The 15,824-nt window shown below is 52.9% G+C and overlaps 2 protein-coding genes across 6 annotated transcripts; one reads left to right on the top strand and one right to left on the bottom strand.

The window, feature by feature from the left end:
* Nucleotides 1-1,117: 1,117 nt before the first annotated feature.
* On the top strand, nt 1,118-5,475 carry KLHL33 (kelch like family member 33). Its single transcript, XM_082780060.1, has 5 exons — nt 1,118-1,295; nt 1,853-2,380; nt 2,681-3,614; nt 3,997-4,167; nt 4,704-5,475. Exons 1-5 carry the CDS (start codon nt 1,262-1,264, stop codon nt 5,278-5,280), a joined length of 2,244 nt encoding a protein of 747 aa, XP_082636186.1. The 5' UTR covers nt 1,118-1,261; the 3' UTR covers nt 5,281-5,475.
* Nucleotides 5,476-10,439: 4,964 nt separating this feature from the next.
* LOC309887955 (uncharacterized protein) lies at nt 10,440-15,539 on the bottom strand. Of its 5 annotated transcripts, XM_082780063.1 has the most exons (3): nt 15,364-15,474; nt 13,769-14,542; nt 10,440-13,293 (listed from the first exon to the last, which is right to left on the bottom strand). In XM_082780063.1, the coding sequence occupies exons 2-3, from the start codon at nt 13,769-13,771 to the stop codon at nt 11,131-11,133; spliced, it is 2,166 nt and encodes a 721-aa protein (XP_082636189.1). In that variant the 5' UTR covers nt 13,772-14,542; nt 15,364-15,474; the 3' UTR covers nt 10,440-11,130. The 5 variants fall into 5 exon arrangements, with proteins under 5 accessions (XP_082636189.1, XP_082636188.1, XP_082636191.1 ...); XM_082780062.1 differs by lacking the exon at nt 13,769-14,542 and having other exon boundaries at nt 10,440-13,278; nt 15,364-15,539; XM_082780065.1 differs by lacking the exon at nt 13,769-14,542 and having other exon boundaries at nt 10,440-13,278; nt 15,360-15,495.
* Between the last annotated feature and the right edge of the window lie 285 nt (nt 15,540-15,824).

The following is a 15,824-nucleotide window of genomic DNA, read 5'->3' as shown; positions in this document are numbered from 1 at the left end:
GGGTGTTGAGGTATGGGATGCATGAGGAGAGGCTAATAGAACTGGGTTGCTCAGCCCAGAGAAAAGAAGGTGATGGGGTGATCAAATAGGATTTTTCACAAGTTGGTGGTTACAGAAAAGACAGATTCGGGTGCACAGTGAAAGGACAAAAATAATAAGTGCAAGTTGCAGAAAGTGAAATTGTGCCTGGCTAGAACAAGAAAATATAATCTCTACAGATGGGGTAAATAAGCACCGGAAAATGGACCCGGAGAATAAAATGGACCTTCATCTCTGGGGACATGGAAAATTGAGCCAGATACATGGGAACATGAGGGTATAGGGACAGGAAATTCGGGGCTGGGGATATGAGTTCATAGAGGGGAAACATGGGTATTAGGGGAAACAGGATTGGAGAGGGGAGCACAGCGAGATGGGAGGGTGTTGGGACAGCAGACACGGAGACTTGGGGATCCAAGGACAGAAGAGGTGGGGATGGAGCAGCATGGGGTGGGGACATGGTCACGGCCATGGTAGGCTGTGCTGCTATGGGTGCACGTGAGGGCCCCAAGGCTCGTGTCCCTGTTGGTGTCCCTGTGTGCCCCCTTGTGTGGGCTGGGGAACCCTGCCTCTTCTATGGGGGGGTTGGCGGGGCTGGGCAGCACCTTGGGAGAACAGTGGGAGTGTCTCCCTGCCATACAGCTGGCAGTGCAGGGGGGGTGGTTGCTCTGACACAGGGGCTTTTTTGGGGTGGGGGGTGCTGGTGGGGGCTGTGGAAGGGGCTCCATAAGAATGAGCAAGGTTTGGGGGGGAATCTGATGGGCCAGAGGCTGGCACAGCCTGTTGGGGATAAACCCAGAGTTTATGGCCCTACCTGCACCCTCCTTGCCTGAGAGGGGTGAAAATAATCCCAGCGGTGTCCTCCTGCCCTGCCGTCCTCAGGGAACCCTAGTGTCTGACCGCCCCGTCCCGGGGACAGGGGCCACGGCCCTCCCTCTGCCCGGGCCCATCCCAGCTCCGTTGCTGGGGCCACGTGTCCAGGCTGGGCTATAATTACCCAGACACATTCCTAGGGGGTCACAGGAGCGTCCTGGAGCTGCGGCAGGCGGTAAGGGGGGACAGGCGCGCGGTTGCCGCACACCGCGCAGCACGGCAGCGCAGGATGCAGCGCACGGCACGTGCCACGCGACAGGCAGCGCTGCAAAGGACACTCGACACCCCGCAACAACGCGATCGATGTGCGGGGTGCCACGGGGCGACGGGGCATGCAGCGTGATGTGCCATGCCAGGGTCGGCACGATGCAGCACGGCAAACGGTGTGAGAGGACGCACGACGCATGGCATCACGCATGGTTTATGGGGCAACGTGTGGCTGCGTGCGGTGGGCACCAAAGGGGTGGGAGCGGTGTCTTCAAGGAGAGGCAGGGCAGGGGTCAGCAGCTTTGGTGGTGGTGGTGCTCCAGTAGTTTTGAATGTGGGGCAATGGCTGGGCCAGAACTTCGTGGCTTCTACTATGGGGCAGAAGCTTTGATGGGGACACTCAGCTGTGGGGCTGTGGCTTTCAGTTGGCTTTGGCGATGGCTCAGTAGCTTCATCCCATGCTGTAGAGCAGAGGGTTGAGTGATGAGGCAGATAGGGGGCATCACATTCATCTATGGAGCTGCAGTTTCAGCAAGGGGCATCAAATTCAGCTGTGGGGCAGTAGCAGAGCCTGGTGGTGGTCTCTAGAGCCTTTGGCAATAGATCTAGTGGCTTTCGCTATGGGGCAGTGCCAGCAGCAGCACCCCACATCCCCACCCAGGACTCCTGCCATTGGCCAGAGGCTCTGGTTGTGGGGATGGCACCCTTACCTCTGCTCCCTATGTTCCCACAGGCAAGATGTGGGTTGCAGAGGGGCCATCCCCATCCCAATGGCAACTGCGGGATGGGACCCATGCCGGACAGTTCCTGGCTGTCGCCAATGACCTCCGCACCGCAGGACAGCTGGTGGACGTGGCTGTGGGTCCGGAGGGTGATGTGGCCCATGCCGTGGTCCTAGCATCCATCAGCTCCTTCTTCCTACGCTTTCTGGAGGGCAGGACCAGAGAGCTGCGCCAGGGACCCCCTTCCCATGTCCCCCTTCCACCGGGGGTCACACTATGGGGCTGGCGAGCCGTGCTGGCCTTTGCCTATGAGGGAACCGTGCCCTGTGGCAGAGAGAAGGAGGTGGAGGAGGCTGCAAGGGCTCTGGGGGCCCCCCGGGTGGTGGCAGCCTGTGCCTCCAGGCTGGAGAATGACCACCAGGAAGGGGGTCCTGAGGCCCTGGAGGAGCAGTGGGAGACTCTCAGAGCCATGGAGAAGCTCCATGCCTGCGGCTTGGGTTGCGACCTCCAGCTGCAGGCAGGGGATGAGGTTATCCCAGGTGAGCCGGGGGTGGGCTCTTGTGGGGGGAGGAAGGGAGGGAATTGAGGAGGTGGCAGGGCTAGCTGGGACCCCTAGGTCCCTGGGAAGGGAGGGTGGGTGCACAGGGTCAGTGCCAGGGTCTCCAGTGCCTGTCTTGAAGTGGGGCGGGAGCTGGAGGTGCCCCATGTCTGGTCCTGTCGGGTCAGCAGGAGGACCAGCAGGGGATGCCTGAGCTTCTGGGGGGCTGCAAGGTGCAAAGGGCAGTACCCAGACACTGGGTCCCCCTCCTGCCCCCATCGTTTTCCCTCCTTTCACCTAGTTCAGCGCCTGGCCCTGAGCTGCTCCTGTGACTTCTTCCGGGCCCTCTTCACTTGCCCCATGCGGGAGGCAACCCATGACCCTGCTGCCCCACTGGCCACGGGACTGTCCCCAGAGGAGCTGCGCCTCCTCCTCTCCTTCGCCTACACAGGGGCTGTGGCCGGACCATGGCCTGTAGTCCTGGAGGCAGCCGAGACCTCCCTGCGCTACCAGGCCTGGGGGCTCCTCACCCTCTGCCTGGATGTTTTCACCCATGGCCTGACCCCAGAAACTGGTCTGGATGTGTTGGCCTTTGCTGTGGACTATGGGCTGGCCCAGGTGAGCCGCGTGGCAGAGGACTACATCTTGGCCACCTTCCCCTCTGTGGTGACCACACCAGCCTTCCTGGAGCTTCCTGCACACCTCCTGATCCGCCTCCTCCGCTCTGATGGTCTCAATGTCCTCCATGAACTGGAGGCTTTGGAAGCAGCATCCCGGTGGCTCGTGGCCAATGGAGATGGCCAAGAGGACATAGCCAAGGAAGTCTTGTCATCTGTTCGCTTTGCCCTCATGTCCGGTCAGGAGCTGAAGAAGGTCCAGTCGGTGGCCGCAGGGGCAGCTGACCCAGGCCTCCTCCGCCAGCTCATGATAGCAAGTTTGGAGCCGGTGCCCCAGCTGCCGTGCCGGGTGCGTTCCTTGCAAGAGGTGCTGGTGGTCTGTGGTGGAGACAAACTGACAACCAACATGGCTGCTCGGAAGCCCAGCAGGCACCTCTGGTTTGCCCACCGCTACCTCAGTGCTGTGGGGCTAGTGAAGCGTGTGGAGTGGAGGGCACTGGGGGACTTTCCTGACGGTCCACGCTTCCGCCATGCTGTAGCTGTGGTAGGCAATGTCCTCTACGTCCTGGGTGGAAAGCGCTACTATGGGGTCCATGACACCCTGGCCAGTGTTTACAGGTGAGGGCTACAGGGGACCGAGAGGCGTCCTGTGGGATTGGAATTATTGGGGGAGCAAGAGCTACCACACGGACCCAAGGCTCTGTGGTATTTCGGTTGTCTGTTGGACTGGGAGCTTCCTGTCCCTATGGAGCTATCCCACCTGGGGTTGTTACAGGATTTGTAGGGGACAGGGCAGGGAGGCCCCCACCAGGATATGTGGCCTCACAGCCTTATGGGATCGGTATTGCTGGAGGGGGGAGGATGTTTCTATGCAAGGGTCTCCAGGGCATTATGGGGTTGGTTGCTTGTGGGTGGTTTGCTGTCCTCAGCAGTGCCAACACCACCTCATGCCACTGTGGGTAACAGCTAGTCTCTTGCCCCCATGTCCTTTTAACACCAGGTATCGGCCCATGGACAACTCCTGGGAGCGCCTGGCCAGCATGACCTGCGGGCGGAGCTACTTCGCTGCTGTGGCACTTGGGGGCTTCATCTATGCCCTGGGGGGCAGCTCAGGTGACCTCTACTGCACAGACACCGTGGAGTGCTACGACCTGTCTGCTGACACCTGGAGGTGAGACCTCTCCTCTCGGACACCTGCTTTCCTCTGCCCTCATAGCCCCTTGCATTAGCCAATGGTGCCCACTGAATGCCCACTGACGCTCCCATGGAGGAGTCACTGGCCTGCAGTTGGCATGTGTGGAAGAAGTGTCCCTTGGGACACTGGGTGTTGGCCAGTGATGCCTATTGGTAGTGAATGGGTTGGCCAGTAGTGTTCACTGAGGGTCTGCTGGCCATCTGCCAATGACGGGAATCGTTTCAATACCTTCCAGCTATGTTCTTTGGGTGCTCCACCAGGTGTTGGCCAACACTGCTCACTGGGGGAGTCCCTTGTGGGTCGACTAAAGGTGTCATTTGTTGAAGAGCAATGCCCCTTGTTCATCCATTACATGCAGCTAATGCTGCCCGCTGGGGCTCGGCCAGCAGTGCCTGCTGAGTGATCAAAAGATCCATGGCCAGCAGTGCTCAGCAGGGACCTGCTGGCCAGGCAGCCACTGAGGGGCAGCCCTGCTTTACCTGCCCTTCACTGTTCCCTCTCTCCTTGCCCAGGACGTGCCAGCCCCTGCCGATGGCTCTGTGTGGGCATGCAGCATGTGCCCTGGATGGTGCCCTCTATGTGTCAGGGGGCTGTGACGAGGCGTACCAGTGCCAGACGGCCCTTCTGCGCTATGTTCCGGGTGCTCCTGCCACGCTCCTGGCCCCCATGAATGGCCAGCGAGCTGGCCACGTCATGGAGGAGGCAGGTGGGCAGCTCTATGTGGCTGGGGGGCTGTGCCAGCGGGATGGGCAGAGTGGCTACAAGGACCAGCTGGCCTTTGAGGTCTACAGTCCCAAGCTAAATATCTGGGTTCTGCTCAGCCCCCTGCCCCAAGCCCATGTAGTGGGGGGTGCAGCTGTGCTGGGAGGGGAGCTGCTCGTACTGGGTGGGTACAGTCATGAAACCTACCGGGACACTCACTTGATCCATGCCTACCAGCCAGGCACCCGGCGCTGGATCACCCGGGGCACCTTGCCCCATGCCTATACTGACCTCCGTGTGTGTGTCCTCACTGTGCCCTCAGCCTTACGTGGCCCCAACTGCCTTGAGGTTTCCTCTAGATCATCTGACACCCACCGTAACACTTAGTGGACCTTAAAAACTCTGTACCCCCCCCTATTGGTCTCCCAATGGGCATCTCTACAGAGCAAAATTGACCCCAGATCCCTCCTCAGCCCCCATGGTACTTTGCCCTAAATTGTGGGGACCCCGTGGCACACAAAGACCCCCACACTGCAAAACTGTGCCTCCAGGAATACTCAGGAGGTTGCTCCACCACCTCAATTTCCCCCACGCACATGGATTGAATAAACATGGTTCCTGAACAGCTCGTCTGGGTCTGCTTTGTTCTGCTGGAGAACCCAGGCATCCAGAGGTTTCTCACAAGGAACAAGAGTACAGCAGATGACTAGAGGGCTGAGTGTCCTGGACGGGTGATGGTGGGGACCAGGCTTGCCTGTATTCTGGGGTCTGCTGGGGAATGGTTATGGAGGGCACTGGGACTCTGAATGCCTGTGTTCATTGGGCATAGAGCAAGGGTCTTGGGATTTACAGGCATCTTGGAGTTCGTGTGGGATTCTGAGAGAATAGGGGAGTCCTGAGGTGCCAGGGTTTTGGTGTAGATCATAGAATCATAGAATGATTAAGGTTGGAAAAGGCCTCCGAGGTCATCTGGTTCAACTATCCCCTACCACCAACATCACCCACTAAACCGTGTCCCAAAGCACCAAGTCCAACCTTAAACACCCCCAGGGATGGCAACTCCACCTACACAGGGCTGTTGGAGGGTTTGAGGTTCCTGGGGAGAGGGAGGTTCCTAGGGGGTCTTGGCTTCCTGGAGTTACCTGGAAGGTTATCTGGAGGTGGGGGGAATTCTAGGGAGGCCTTGCAGGGAAAGGCTGAGGCAATGGGGTTTCCGGCATTAATTGGGGTACTCGTGATAGCCTGAGGAAGGGAATTGAAGGTCCTGGGTGAAGAAGGCAGGGGGAGAGGGATTACAAAAAACAGACAACAACAACAACAACAAAAAAGCAACTGAGTATATTGGGAGCTTATGTGAAAGGAAATATTCTGGCTTTAGGAACAAAGATAACTGTAATCCTTATAAGCCTCACCAATTCGTGACACAAGCGATCTTGACATTTCACTGAGTGTTATTCCTGGCTGGGAATGGCAGACTGGGAAACCAAACTCCTGCCTGGAGGAAACGTACCGCTCTTCACCCCACTGGCTGCCTGCTGGCCTCTTGGCTTGGTGCCTTGTTAGAACAGCAGACTATGCAAGAAATGTGTGTCTCTAGGACTTCAGCTGGCACAAGTGCTGTGGCAGAGACAAAGATATCCTTCCATGTTTTGTCCAGCCACTACAGACAGAACAGTGAGCTAGTTATGGGTCACAGGAAACAACGATTGAGGAAATGTTTTGGAAGGACAGGACCTTTCCACTTCCAGCACATGGGGAAAAGACTTATTCCTGCTGCCGTCATCACCAGTGATAACAAGGTATTCATAGCACATATTAAAAAAAAAAAAGGGGGGGGGGGGGCAATGGGGAGGAGGGATAATGAGTTTAATAAACCTGCAGTTCCTGGGGACAACACCCAGAAATGGTGATCAAAGATGTATAATATTTTGAATGGACAGAACAATACAATACACATACACTTCTGATAGAATATTATTTGATTAAATAGTCTTTTAGGATCAAGCAGTGGTCACATTGAGTTCACGATACACTTGGATTGGCCATTATGTGTTTCAGCAGTTGTACAACAATCATTCAGGTGACAACTACACTCCACTCCTTGATGGACATGGAGGCGATCACCTGCATGCCAGTCTGGTACTCATATCTGCAGCTCATCATAGTAGACATAATTTTGATGCACAGCATGCTTGCTGTGACTGCTAACAGTGCAGTAGCCAGGAATCAGAGCTAGCTACTTGCCTTGCAGTCTGAACGATGTGTTGATTCTGATGTAAAGCTTGTATTCCTACAACATATTGCTGTTTTTCAGTTCCATCAATGACTGCATGTCATTTAAAGCCCATGCTGTCCAATTTCCAGAGTGCCCTATCCCCTGCCACATGTCAATATTATTCAGCATGACTTGTGGCAACCAAGATGAGAGAATTATCTTTTGGTATTGCTATTTTCACCTGTTCTACAGGTAATACTTTGCATATGGAACTCGTAGTCCGATCTATTGATTCATTTGCCTGCTGAAATGTATTGCACAGTACTCACATCTGGATTTAATGGTTTTACTTTTTGTCTTTAACATTTTTGTAGAGCCTTTCCATCTGCCTGGTGCATCTGTGTAAGCTTCAGTGTATGATACTCCACCCTTTGTCTACACAGCAAAATCTTAAATTTCTTGTGAAGGCAGGGGCCAGCTCTGCAGATGCCCATCTCCTTGATCACCTGTAGCAATAGACCTGGCACTCAAGAGCCCACGCTGAGGCAATACCTGCCAGTGTCCTGCACATGCCCCCTGGAGCACTGTCCTCTGACAGGACCTTGTACCCTACATGCATCTACATGAAATTATGCAATACTTAGTATTATAAAACGATTAGTATATGCATTATAATCTGATATGTTTGCTTGTGTAACAGCCCTTGTGTCCGAGAGAACACTATTCTGAGATTTTTATTTTTATTGTTTTTAAGTGTACAAAGGGCTTGCAATTAGAGGAAGTTACACTGTTCTGAACCTAGATGATCTCTTAACCCTTCTGTAGTTGTTTACCTTTTTCCACATTTGTTGACTGTTTTACTAATTCCCATGTTACTCTTGCTGGCTGTGGCACATTAACCTTTTCTGGCTGCCAGACACCCACCCAGCTGCTCTCCCACTTCCCCTCTTCAACAGGGTATGGGGAAAAAATAAGATGAAAACATTTGTGAGTTGAGACAAAGACAGGGAGGTCACTGACCAACTACCCTCATGAGTAAAACAGACTCAACTTGGGGAAAACTGATTTATTTCCAATTAAAATAGTGTTGGATTGTGAGAAACAAGGACCAAAACTAGACTGTCTTCTGCTGCTCCTTCTCTCCTGACACCTACACCTGTCCTCACCTCGAGCAGTGCAGGGCGATGGGTTGTGGGGGATGTGGCCAGTCTGTAACAGCTCCTCTCTGTCGCTCCTCAATAACAAAGCTCAGCAAGTCACCCCTAAACATAGAAATTGCAGCTGTCTTTATCACAAGGACATGATCCTCAGTGCTTTATCAGCAAAGCTTTCAGCAGCTGACAAGGGACCACAGTGCTCGTGAAGATGGAAACTGCTCCCTCCTGCTTGACCTTTCTCTAAGTGCTTGGGTAGGCAGCAAGGAGAAGAAGGAATCCTCCTGTCATTCATATCAATCTATATACATATATTTTATAAACGTATTTTTATTATTGCAGAGTACTGGTATTACCTGCATTACTATTGCAGACTCCTGGTATAAAAGAGTAGGCCCAAATACAGCAGAAGCAAGACCAAACTTTGGAAAGAAACATGGAATGATGGAATTGCTGTAGAAGCAGAGAACATTACCTGTAAGTACAACCACTGGTGAATTTGCCAGCAGTGGTGTCTCAGGGTGTTTTCAAATGCTACAACCAACTGAAAGTTGCAAACACAGCCTAGCAGTATTAAGAATTTTTTAAACATTTTAATTTATTTTTTCTAATTAACAAGTGCATAGTTATTTGCTTTCCTTGAGCACAGAAACACTTTTCTCTGTAGTAAATACATACAGAAGTTTGGCCTGTATGCCTGATAGTTTCCCCTTATGTATGCATGCTAGCACATTTCAAAGTTGCATACGACCAGTGCTTCAGAGCTGGGAGCAGCCAGGAGTGTTTCCCTGCCCTTGTCAAAGCATGCTGGAATGGTCCATCAGTCCTGCTTGGACTTCTTTGGGGACAAAAACAAAGTACACAGTAGGTAAATGGACAATGAAGTGGACTGAAATGTCTTCTCAGCAGTGCTCAGACAGGATCAGATCACATGTAACTTCATCTGAACTCAAGAAAAAACTTTTACTGTGAGGGCAGTCAAACACTGAAACAAGTTGTGGAGTCTCCATCTATGGAGATATTATAAACCAACTAGACATGGTCCTGGGCAACCTGCTCTGACTGTCCTGTTTGACTAGATGATCTCCAGAACTCCTGTCCAACCTAAGCCATTCTGTGATTGCTGCTCCTCAGAAAACTCAGACACTTTTGCAGTCCTGGGGTTTTTACCCTGATAAAAGTAGTAACAAAGTGAAAAAGAAAATTTCCTTGGAATATTGTCCTGCTGTTTGTGTAAGATGTGCAAGATTTGTATCAATGAATGTTATTTTCTGAGCCCTTTTCCTTATCATTGCAGAGGACAAGTATCAGCTAATATTAATACAGCTTATTAAAAACAAGATGCAAACACCAAAGAAGGCCAAGCTAGTTCAGGTAGAGAAATAAGATTGGACAAGAATGGCATAGAGACAGAGAACATCGGCAGCTCCAGTCAACTACAGGTGAATTTACTCATAGAGTTGACCACGTTATCTGACACTGCCAATAGAAAGAGTTCACCTCAGCCTAGATGTAGCTGCAAATCACACTCTGGTGATGACTGTTTTTTCTGAATGTGTGCTTTTGATTGGATTAATCAGAAAAATAGAATCAGTTGATAATTTCTGAATCTGGTTGGTCCAAACATGTGAGTACTCAGTACCAACAGGGATTTTGTATTGCAGCTTCCTCTTCTGAATATGTGGCATCTGAATGCATGGACTCTTATTGTGATCAAGTAAGTAAGAGTCTTTACCCGGCTATGCTCCTTTTATGCACTTTCGTTCCAGAGGCTTTCCCCGAAATTTAAACAATTGGCCTTTTGTGCCACCCCCACCCTGACATACGAGGTTAAAGCGTCAGCCAACAGCGACATCTTATGGCTCTCTGTTCCTCCATCCAGTCAGGCTTTGATCAAATCGGCTATAGTAGGGTTAGCGGCTTTAATAGATCCCCAAATTTTCCTACAGTCTGCATTAGCGTTTTTAATTGCCAATTGTCGCAATAGACTCTCCCGTGTGGCAGGATTCTCCACCTGACAGTCTAAAACATTGTGCAACCGAGCCAGAAATTTTATATAGGGCTCGGTGGCTCCCTGCTTTATAGTTGCAAATGAAGCATCTGAACGGACAGGATGGACACTTGGTCTCCAGTCAGGACCACCAGCTCACGATGACTCAGGTCTCCTCACTCCAGACATCAACCAGCATCCTGGGTAGAGTCATCATGCATGAAAGGAAAAGTGACTTTTATTTCCCTGATGTAGTTCTCAAGGCCTTTTGGGTCATGCATAGGTGACACCAAAGTTGGGGTCTGGTGTCTATAGTGCCACATCACATTTATTTTGCATCTATTCAGTCTCTTCTTGTATAGAGATTGCTCTTGTCCATTTACTTCAAGGATACAGGAAAGAATGGGTTAACATTGAAGCATCACTTAAAGTTTAAGACTACCGGAGGTCCAGTAAAATGAAACTAGCACCCATTTGAAAGTTAGGCAAAGAGAATATTTATTCTGTAATTAGCAACCTGAGACTGAGTTGAAAGCATAGCACATCTTTATGTGCACCATTCAGACAGAAGCGATTAGGACACAGTGTACAAAGCAAGCTCTTCTCAAAAGAAGAAAAAAAAAAAGCTCAAAAAGCTGTTCTCACCCCAAAATCAGGCAGTGTCAGCCCCAAACTCTGCTCTAGGGTGACTTCTACCCCTGCCAACTACCCAAGTAATTATTTCAGATCCAGCAACCACAATGAGTGTGAGAGGAGTGCTAGGGGGAGGGATGGGATGACTTCCCCTTCTGTAGCAAGTAGATTGTCCCCTCGTGCAAAAAAGGTATAAGAGGCAGAGCCATGACCCTCCATCGCTCTCTCTGAACATACAGGAGCATTTACAAGGTGTTGCCAGCATTCTTCACGCTGACAGTGCCGATGGCCTCGGCACCCCTATCCAGGCTGTAAGCAGAAGGGGCCCTCAGGGGGCCAAGGTTTGTGTCTGTCGGCTTCCTGGAGAAAGACTTGAATGAAGTATTCGGGGGACAGTGGCAGACCCACAGCTCCTTTGTTGTGCAGAAGGAGGACTCTGCAGGAGGACTGCCCTGTATTCCTAGGTCTTTAATTGTGCAGTAGGTGTGGGATGTAGTGACTTCAGGGCATAGATCTATTTCCTTGATGGTGCAGAATGTGGTTTGTTGGAGGGGACTTTGGAAGCTGCTGAGATGCCACACAGGACTTTCTGTTGATTCCCTCTGCCTCAAAAGTGGGTACTGCACCTCTTGGGTCTGCAGTGATTTGCGCGAGGAAGGCCATCCCACCAGGCACATCCAAAGCAGCCAGCAAGCTAAAGCCAGCATGGACAGGAGCAGCAGAACCAAGGAGGCCAGGTAGAGCATGCAGTGCAGCAGGCAGCAGTGGCTCAACACCCACTGCACCCACTGAGGACCCTCCCCACCCGCCCGCAAGAGCAGCATGGGCACAGTCTCTGCTGTGGTGGAGCAAGGACAGAGAGGTTGAGGTGGGGGCAGAGGGGATGGCTGGAGGAAATGTGTGGTGTTCCGGGGAGCCAGCAACTTTGGGGCATGAGGAGAAAGCATGGTGGTAGAGACCACCAATGTGGTGGACATTAGAGAAGATGAAGATTCGACAACGGAAGAGGCCCTTGGCGTGCTAGTGGAAGGCAATGCTGTGGGACTGCTGGTGGAAAACATGCCAGTGGACATCGGGAGAGTGCTGGTGGCAGTGCTGGTGGCAAGGCTGGTTTGGGGATGGTTGCTGGTGCTGGGGAGTCCGGTGCTCACAGCAGTTGTCAGTGAGGTGGTGGAGATGAAGGTGGTGGGGGGAGCAGCAGTTAGAACAAGGGCAGTGCTGGGGGGCTGTACAGTGGATGTGATGGTGGAACTGACTGGTGCAGGAGCGATGGTGCTGGGAGTGCTGGTGCTTGCAGGAACCTCATCGGAAGTGCTTGGGGCAAGGCTGGAGCTAGAAGGGGAGCTGATGGGAGGATTTGTGGTAGTGAGAGGAGGCTGGGTAAGAGCACGTAGGGTAGTAGTGTGCTCTTTGGGGACAGCTGGATGTGTCGTGGGGGAAGGGGACATGGTAGTTTTTTGGGGTGTTTCTTCCTCATTGTAGTCATACTCATCCCCATCTGTGTCCCCCACATTGCCGCAGTCAGACTTGAAGTGGATGACAGGCTTATGCTGATGCTCAGGGGGGCTGTGGCACAGCACCTTCTCCGGGGCCACCTCCACCTTCGTCTTCTCCAGGCCCCGCTCTGGCTGGTAGACGCTCCCCTCATTTATCCGGATCCAATTCCGCAGGTAGGACAGGTCGCAGTCACAGTGCCAGGGATTCTCGGTGAGGAAGACATAGGCAAAGATGTGCCCATCAACAAAGAAGTCGTTGGGAAGGGTGCGGAGGAGGTTCCCTGAGAGCCAGAGGGTCTCCAGCGCTTCCAAGTCCTGCAGCAGCTCCTTGGGGAGCTCCTCCAAAAGGTTGTCTGAGAGGTCCAAATCCTTGAGTGCCCGAAGCCCTGCAAAGGTGTCCCCGGGAAGTGTCTCCAGCTGGTTCCCTCGCAGGTCCAGCTCCTGCAGCAATGGCACGGCGCGGAAAGCCTCCGGGGCCAGATTCTGCAGGGTGTTGTAGGACAGGGTCAGGCGGATGAGCGCGGGCAGGCCCTGCAGGTTGGGCAGGGCCACCAGCGCGTTGCGGGACAGCAGCAGCTCCCTGAGGGATGGCAGTGGGGACTCGGTGTTCAGGGCCACCATCCTGTTTTCAGACAGGTCGAGGTCCTGCAGTACGGCCAGGGGCAGGAAGGCGGCAGTGGAGACAGATGTCAGGTGGTTGGCATTGAGCAGCAGGATTCCCGTGTCTTCGGGCAGGCCAGAAGGCACTGCGCTGAGAGCCTGCCCCGTGCAGTTCACCTCCAGGATGTCCTTCACCTTGTTCATCTCCGATGGGCAGGGCTGTTGTGGGTCAGTGGCACTGGCCAGGGGCAGCAGGGCCAGGAGGATCAACACAAGCAGCACAGGGAACCGCATGGCCTGCAGGGGAGAGCCCTGGACACGCATGGGTACAGCCCCAGCTTTGCTTCCCACCATTGGCAGCAGTGCTGCCAGCCCACATGAAGTCCTCTGGAAGCCCCCTGAGCCTGCCCAGAAGCCCCCTGAGCTCTGAGCTCCTCCCTGGCATGTGGGGAGCAGGAGCAAGCCCCAAGGAGGGTGCAGAGCTCATGCATGTGCTGTGGCAGCACCCGCTCCACTAGCTGCCCTGGAGAGCCATGTGGGGCCTCCCCCACCCACCCTCACCTCATCGCTTTGTGCAGAGGGGACAGAGGAGTCCAGCAGCCTCGGCCAGTGTCCACCCCATCCTCCCGTCCTCACCCTCCTCTGAGGACAGCAGGCTTTTGCCCAGTGAAGCCCTCTGCAAGACTTGTGCTTCTGCGGCAGGAGTACAAATCACCAGAAGAGCTTCCTCTGCACAGGCATAACTGTCCCAAGCACCCCCGATGGCCACCGCTCCCCTGGCACTCACCATGAACCCCTCAACGTCTGCTCTCCTGCTGCTTTGCCTCCCTCCTGCCCCAGCAATGGGAGCTGCCCCTGCAGCGGCGCTCCCAGCAGGGCTGGCCAGGCCCTCTATCAGCACCCCCAGCTGCTGGGAAGGGAGCTGTGGTTTCCGGAGAAGCCAAACTCATCTGCTGTCCTTCAGTATAGCCCCCGCTTTAATTGCACTGCCACACCATGGCTCTTTGTAAACGCCTCCAGCTCGTGTTTCCATAAGGAACTGTGGGTCAGCTTGGCTAAAAAATTTCTTGCTTAAGGTCCCTTGACCTGGGGACTGCAGCCTGCTTGGCATACCAGAGAGGAGCAGCTTTTGCACATCACCTCAGCTGGTTGGTGGTGGCGTCCAGGAGGGCTCCTTTCTTTCTGGCTTCCCAGAAAAGAGAGGGATGGCTCTTCTGGAGAGCTGCAAGGCAGTTTTAACGTTAGTGGGAGAAGCCACAGCACAGTGCAGGCAAGGAGATTAGGAACAGAGGAAGGAACTGGGTTTTGCAATTCTTCCTGCTCTCCATTCCCATGGCCGAGCCATCGCCACTTCCACGGCCCATGGGTCACCACCAAGCACTTTGGGCAACAGGGCTGGGGGTCACCCAAAATCTACAAGGGCAGGTGCTGCAGAGGGGGGGAGGTACGGGTTTTGTACTGTTTCTACATTCTGTTGGTCATGACGGGTTAATGCCAGTCAGCACTTGAAGACCCAGCAGCTGCTTGCCCACTGCCCCCCAAAGCAGGATGGGGGAGAGAACTGGAAAAGCAAAAGGAAAAAACAAACAAACAAACAAAACAAACAAACAAACAAAAAAAACACACCTCATGTGTTGAGTTAATGAGAGTTTAATAAGAGAAGGGAAGGGAGGAAAAAATAAGTAATGCAAAGGCAATCACTCACTGCCTCCCACCAGCAGACCAATGCCCAGTCAGACCCTGACCCACAGGACCTAGGAAAGACACCCCAAAGTTTATTGCTGAGCATGCTGTCATAGAACGATAGAATAGAAACACAGCATGATTTGGGTTAGAAGGGACCTTTAAAGATCAACCTGTTTAATCTCCTGCTGTGGGCAGGGACACCTCCCACTAAATTAGGTTGCTCAGCACAGGCTCATGTCTCAAGCCCATCTAGGTCCCATTTGGATGGCATCCTATCCTTCCACTGTGTCAAGCACACAACGCAGCTTGGTGTTGTCTGCAAACATGCTTAGGATGCACTCAGTCCCACTGTCCATGTCGCTGACAAAGATGTTGAATAGTGCTGGTCCTAGTACAGACCCCTAAGGGACACCACTCATTCCTGGTCTCCACCTGGACCTGGAGCCACTAACTGCAACTCTTTGAATATGGCCATCCAGACAATTCCTTACCCACCAAGTGATCCCTCTGTGTTCTAGTTAGATTCCAGGGGCCAAAGCTGATTAGTTCAGCCCAGCAAGGATCAGAAAAGAGTATATATATATAAAGCAAGCGAGTTATTCAGGCATATCAAATACACTTGTACACACACACACAGCTGAGGAGAGATAGAAAAACAAAGAATTTATTAATGAGTTAGCTTGTTAACATACCGACCCCAGGGTGATGGCAAGGGTACCAATGAGCGTGATGCTTTTCCCGGTCACTGATGTCCATTACCGAAACCCAATAGATCACAGATACTTAGCCAGGTCATGATTGGAACCCTATCAGTGTGGTAGGTATCAATGTCTTGCGGGCGTCCCCGTGGAGGCAACGTTGACCTCGGTTGATGTTCCTGCCTCTCGGATGCAGAGCAACTTGCTCTGTTTATAAGTTTTGCCCTTGTGTGCTCCCAAACCCTAGAGGTTGCTAGTTGATAGGCTGCTGCGATCACGCACAGCTGCATGGCCAGCGCGTGCTGTGCGGATGGCAGCATTGTCTCGTGCCGGATGACCTGTGGCCTGGTGCCATATCGCTGAGCTAGCAATGTGTGTTCCCACAAGGTCAGCGTTCTGCCTTGCTAGTTTCATAATGCCTGTTTCACATTGGACCTACCTAATGGTTTTGAGTCCTAA

The sequence above is a fragment of the Aythya marila genome (genome assembly GCF_965140915.1).
Source record: "Aythya marila genome assembly, chromosome: 27".
NCBI lineage: Eukaryota > Metazoa > Chordata > Aves > Anseriformes > Anatidae > Aythya > Aythya marila.
This window is presented reverse-complemented; position numbering and strand designations above follow the sequence as displayed.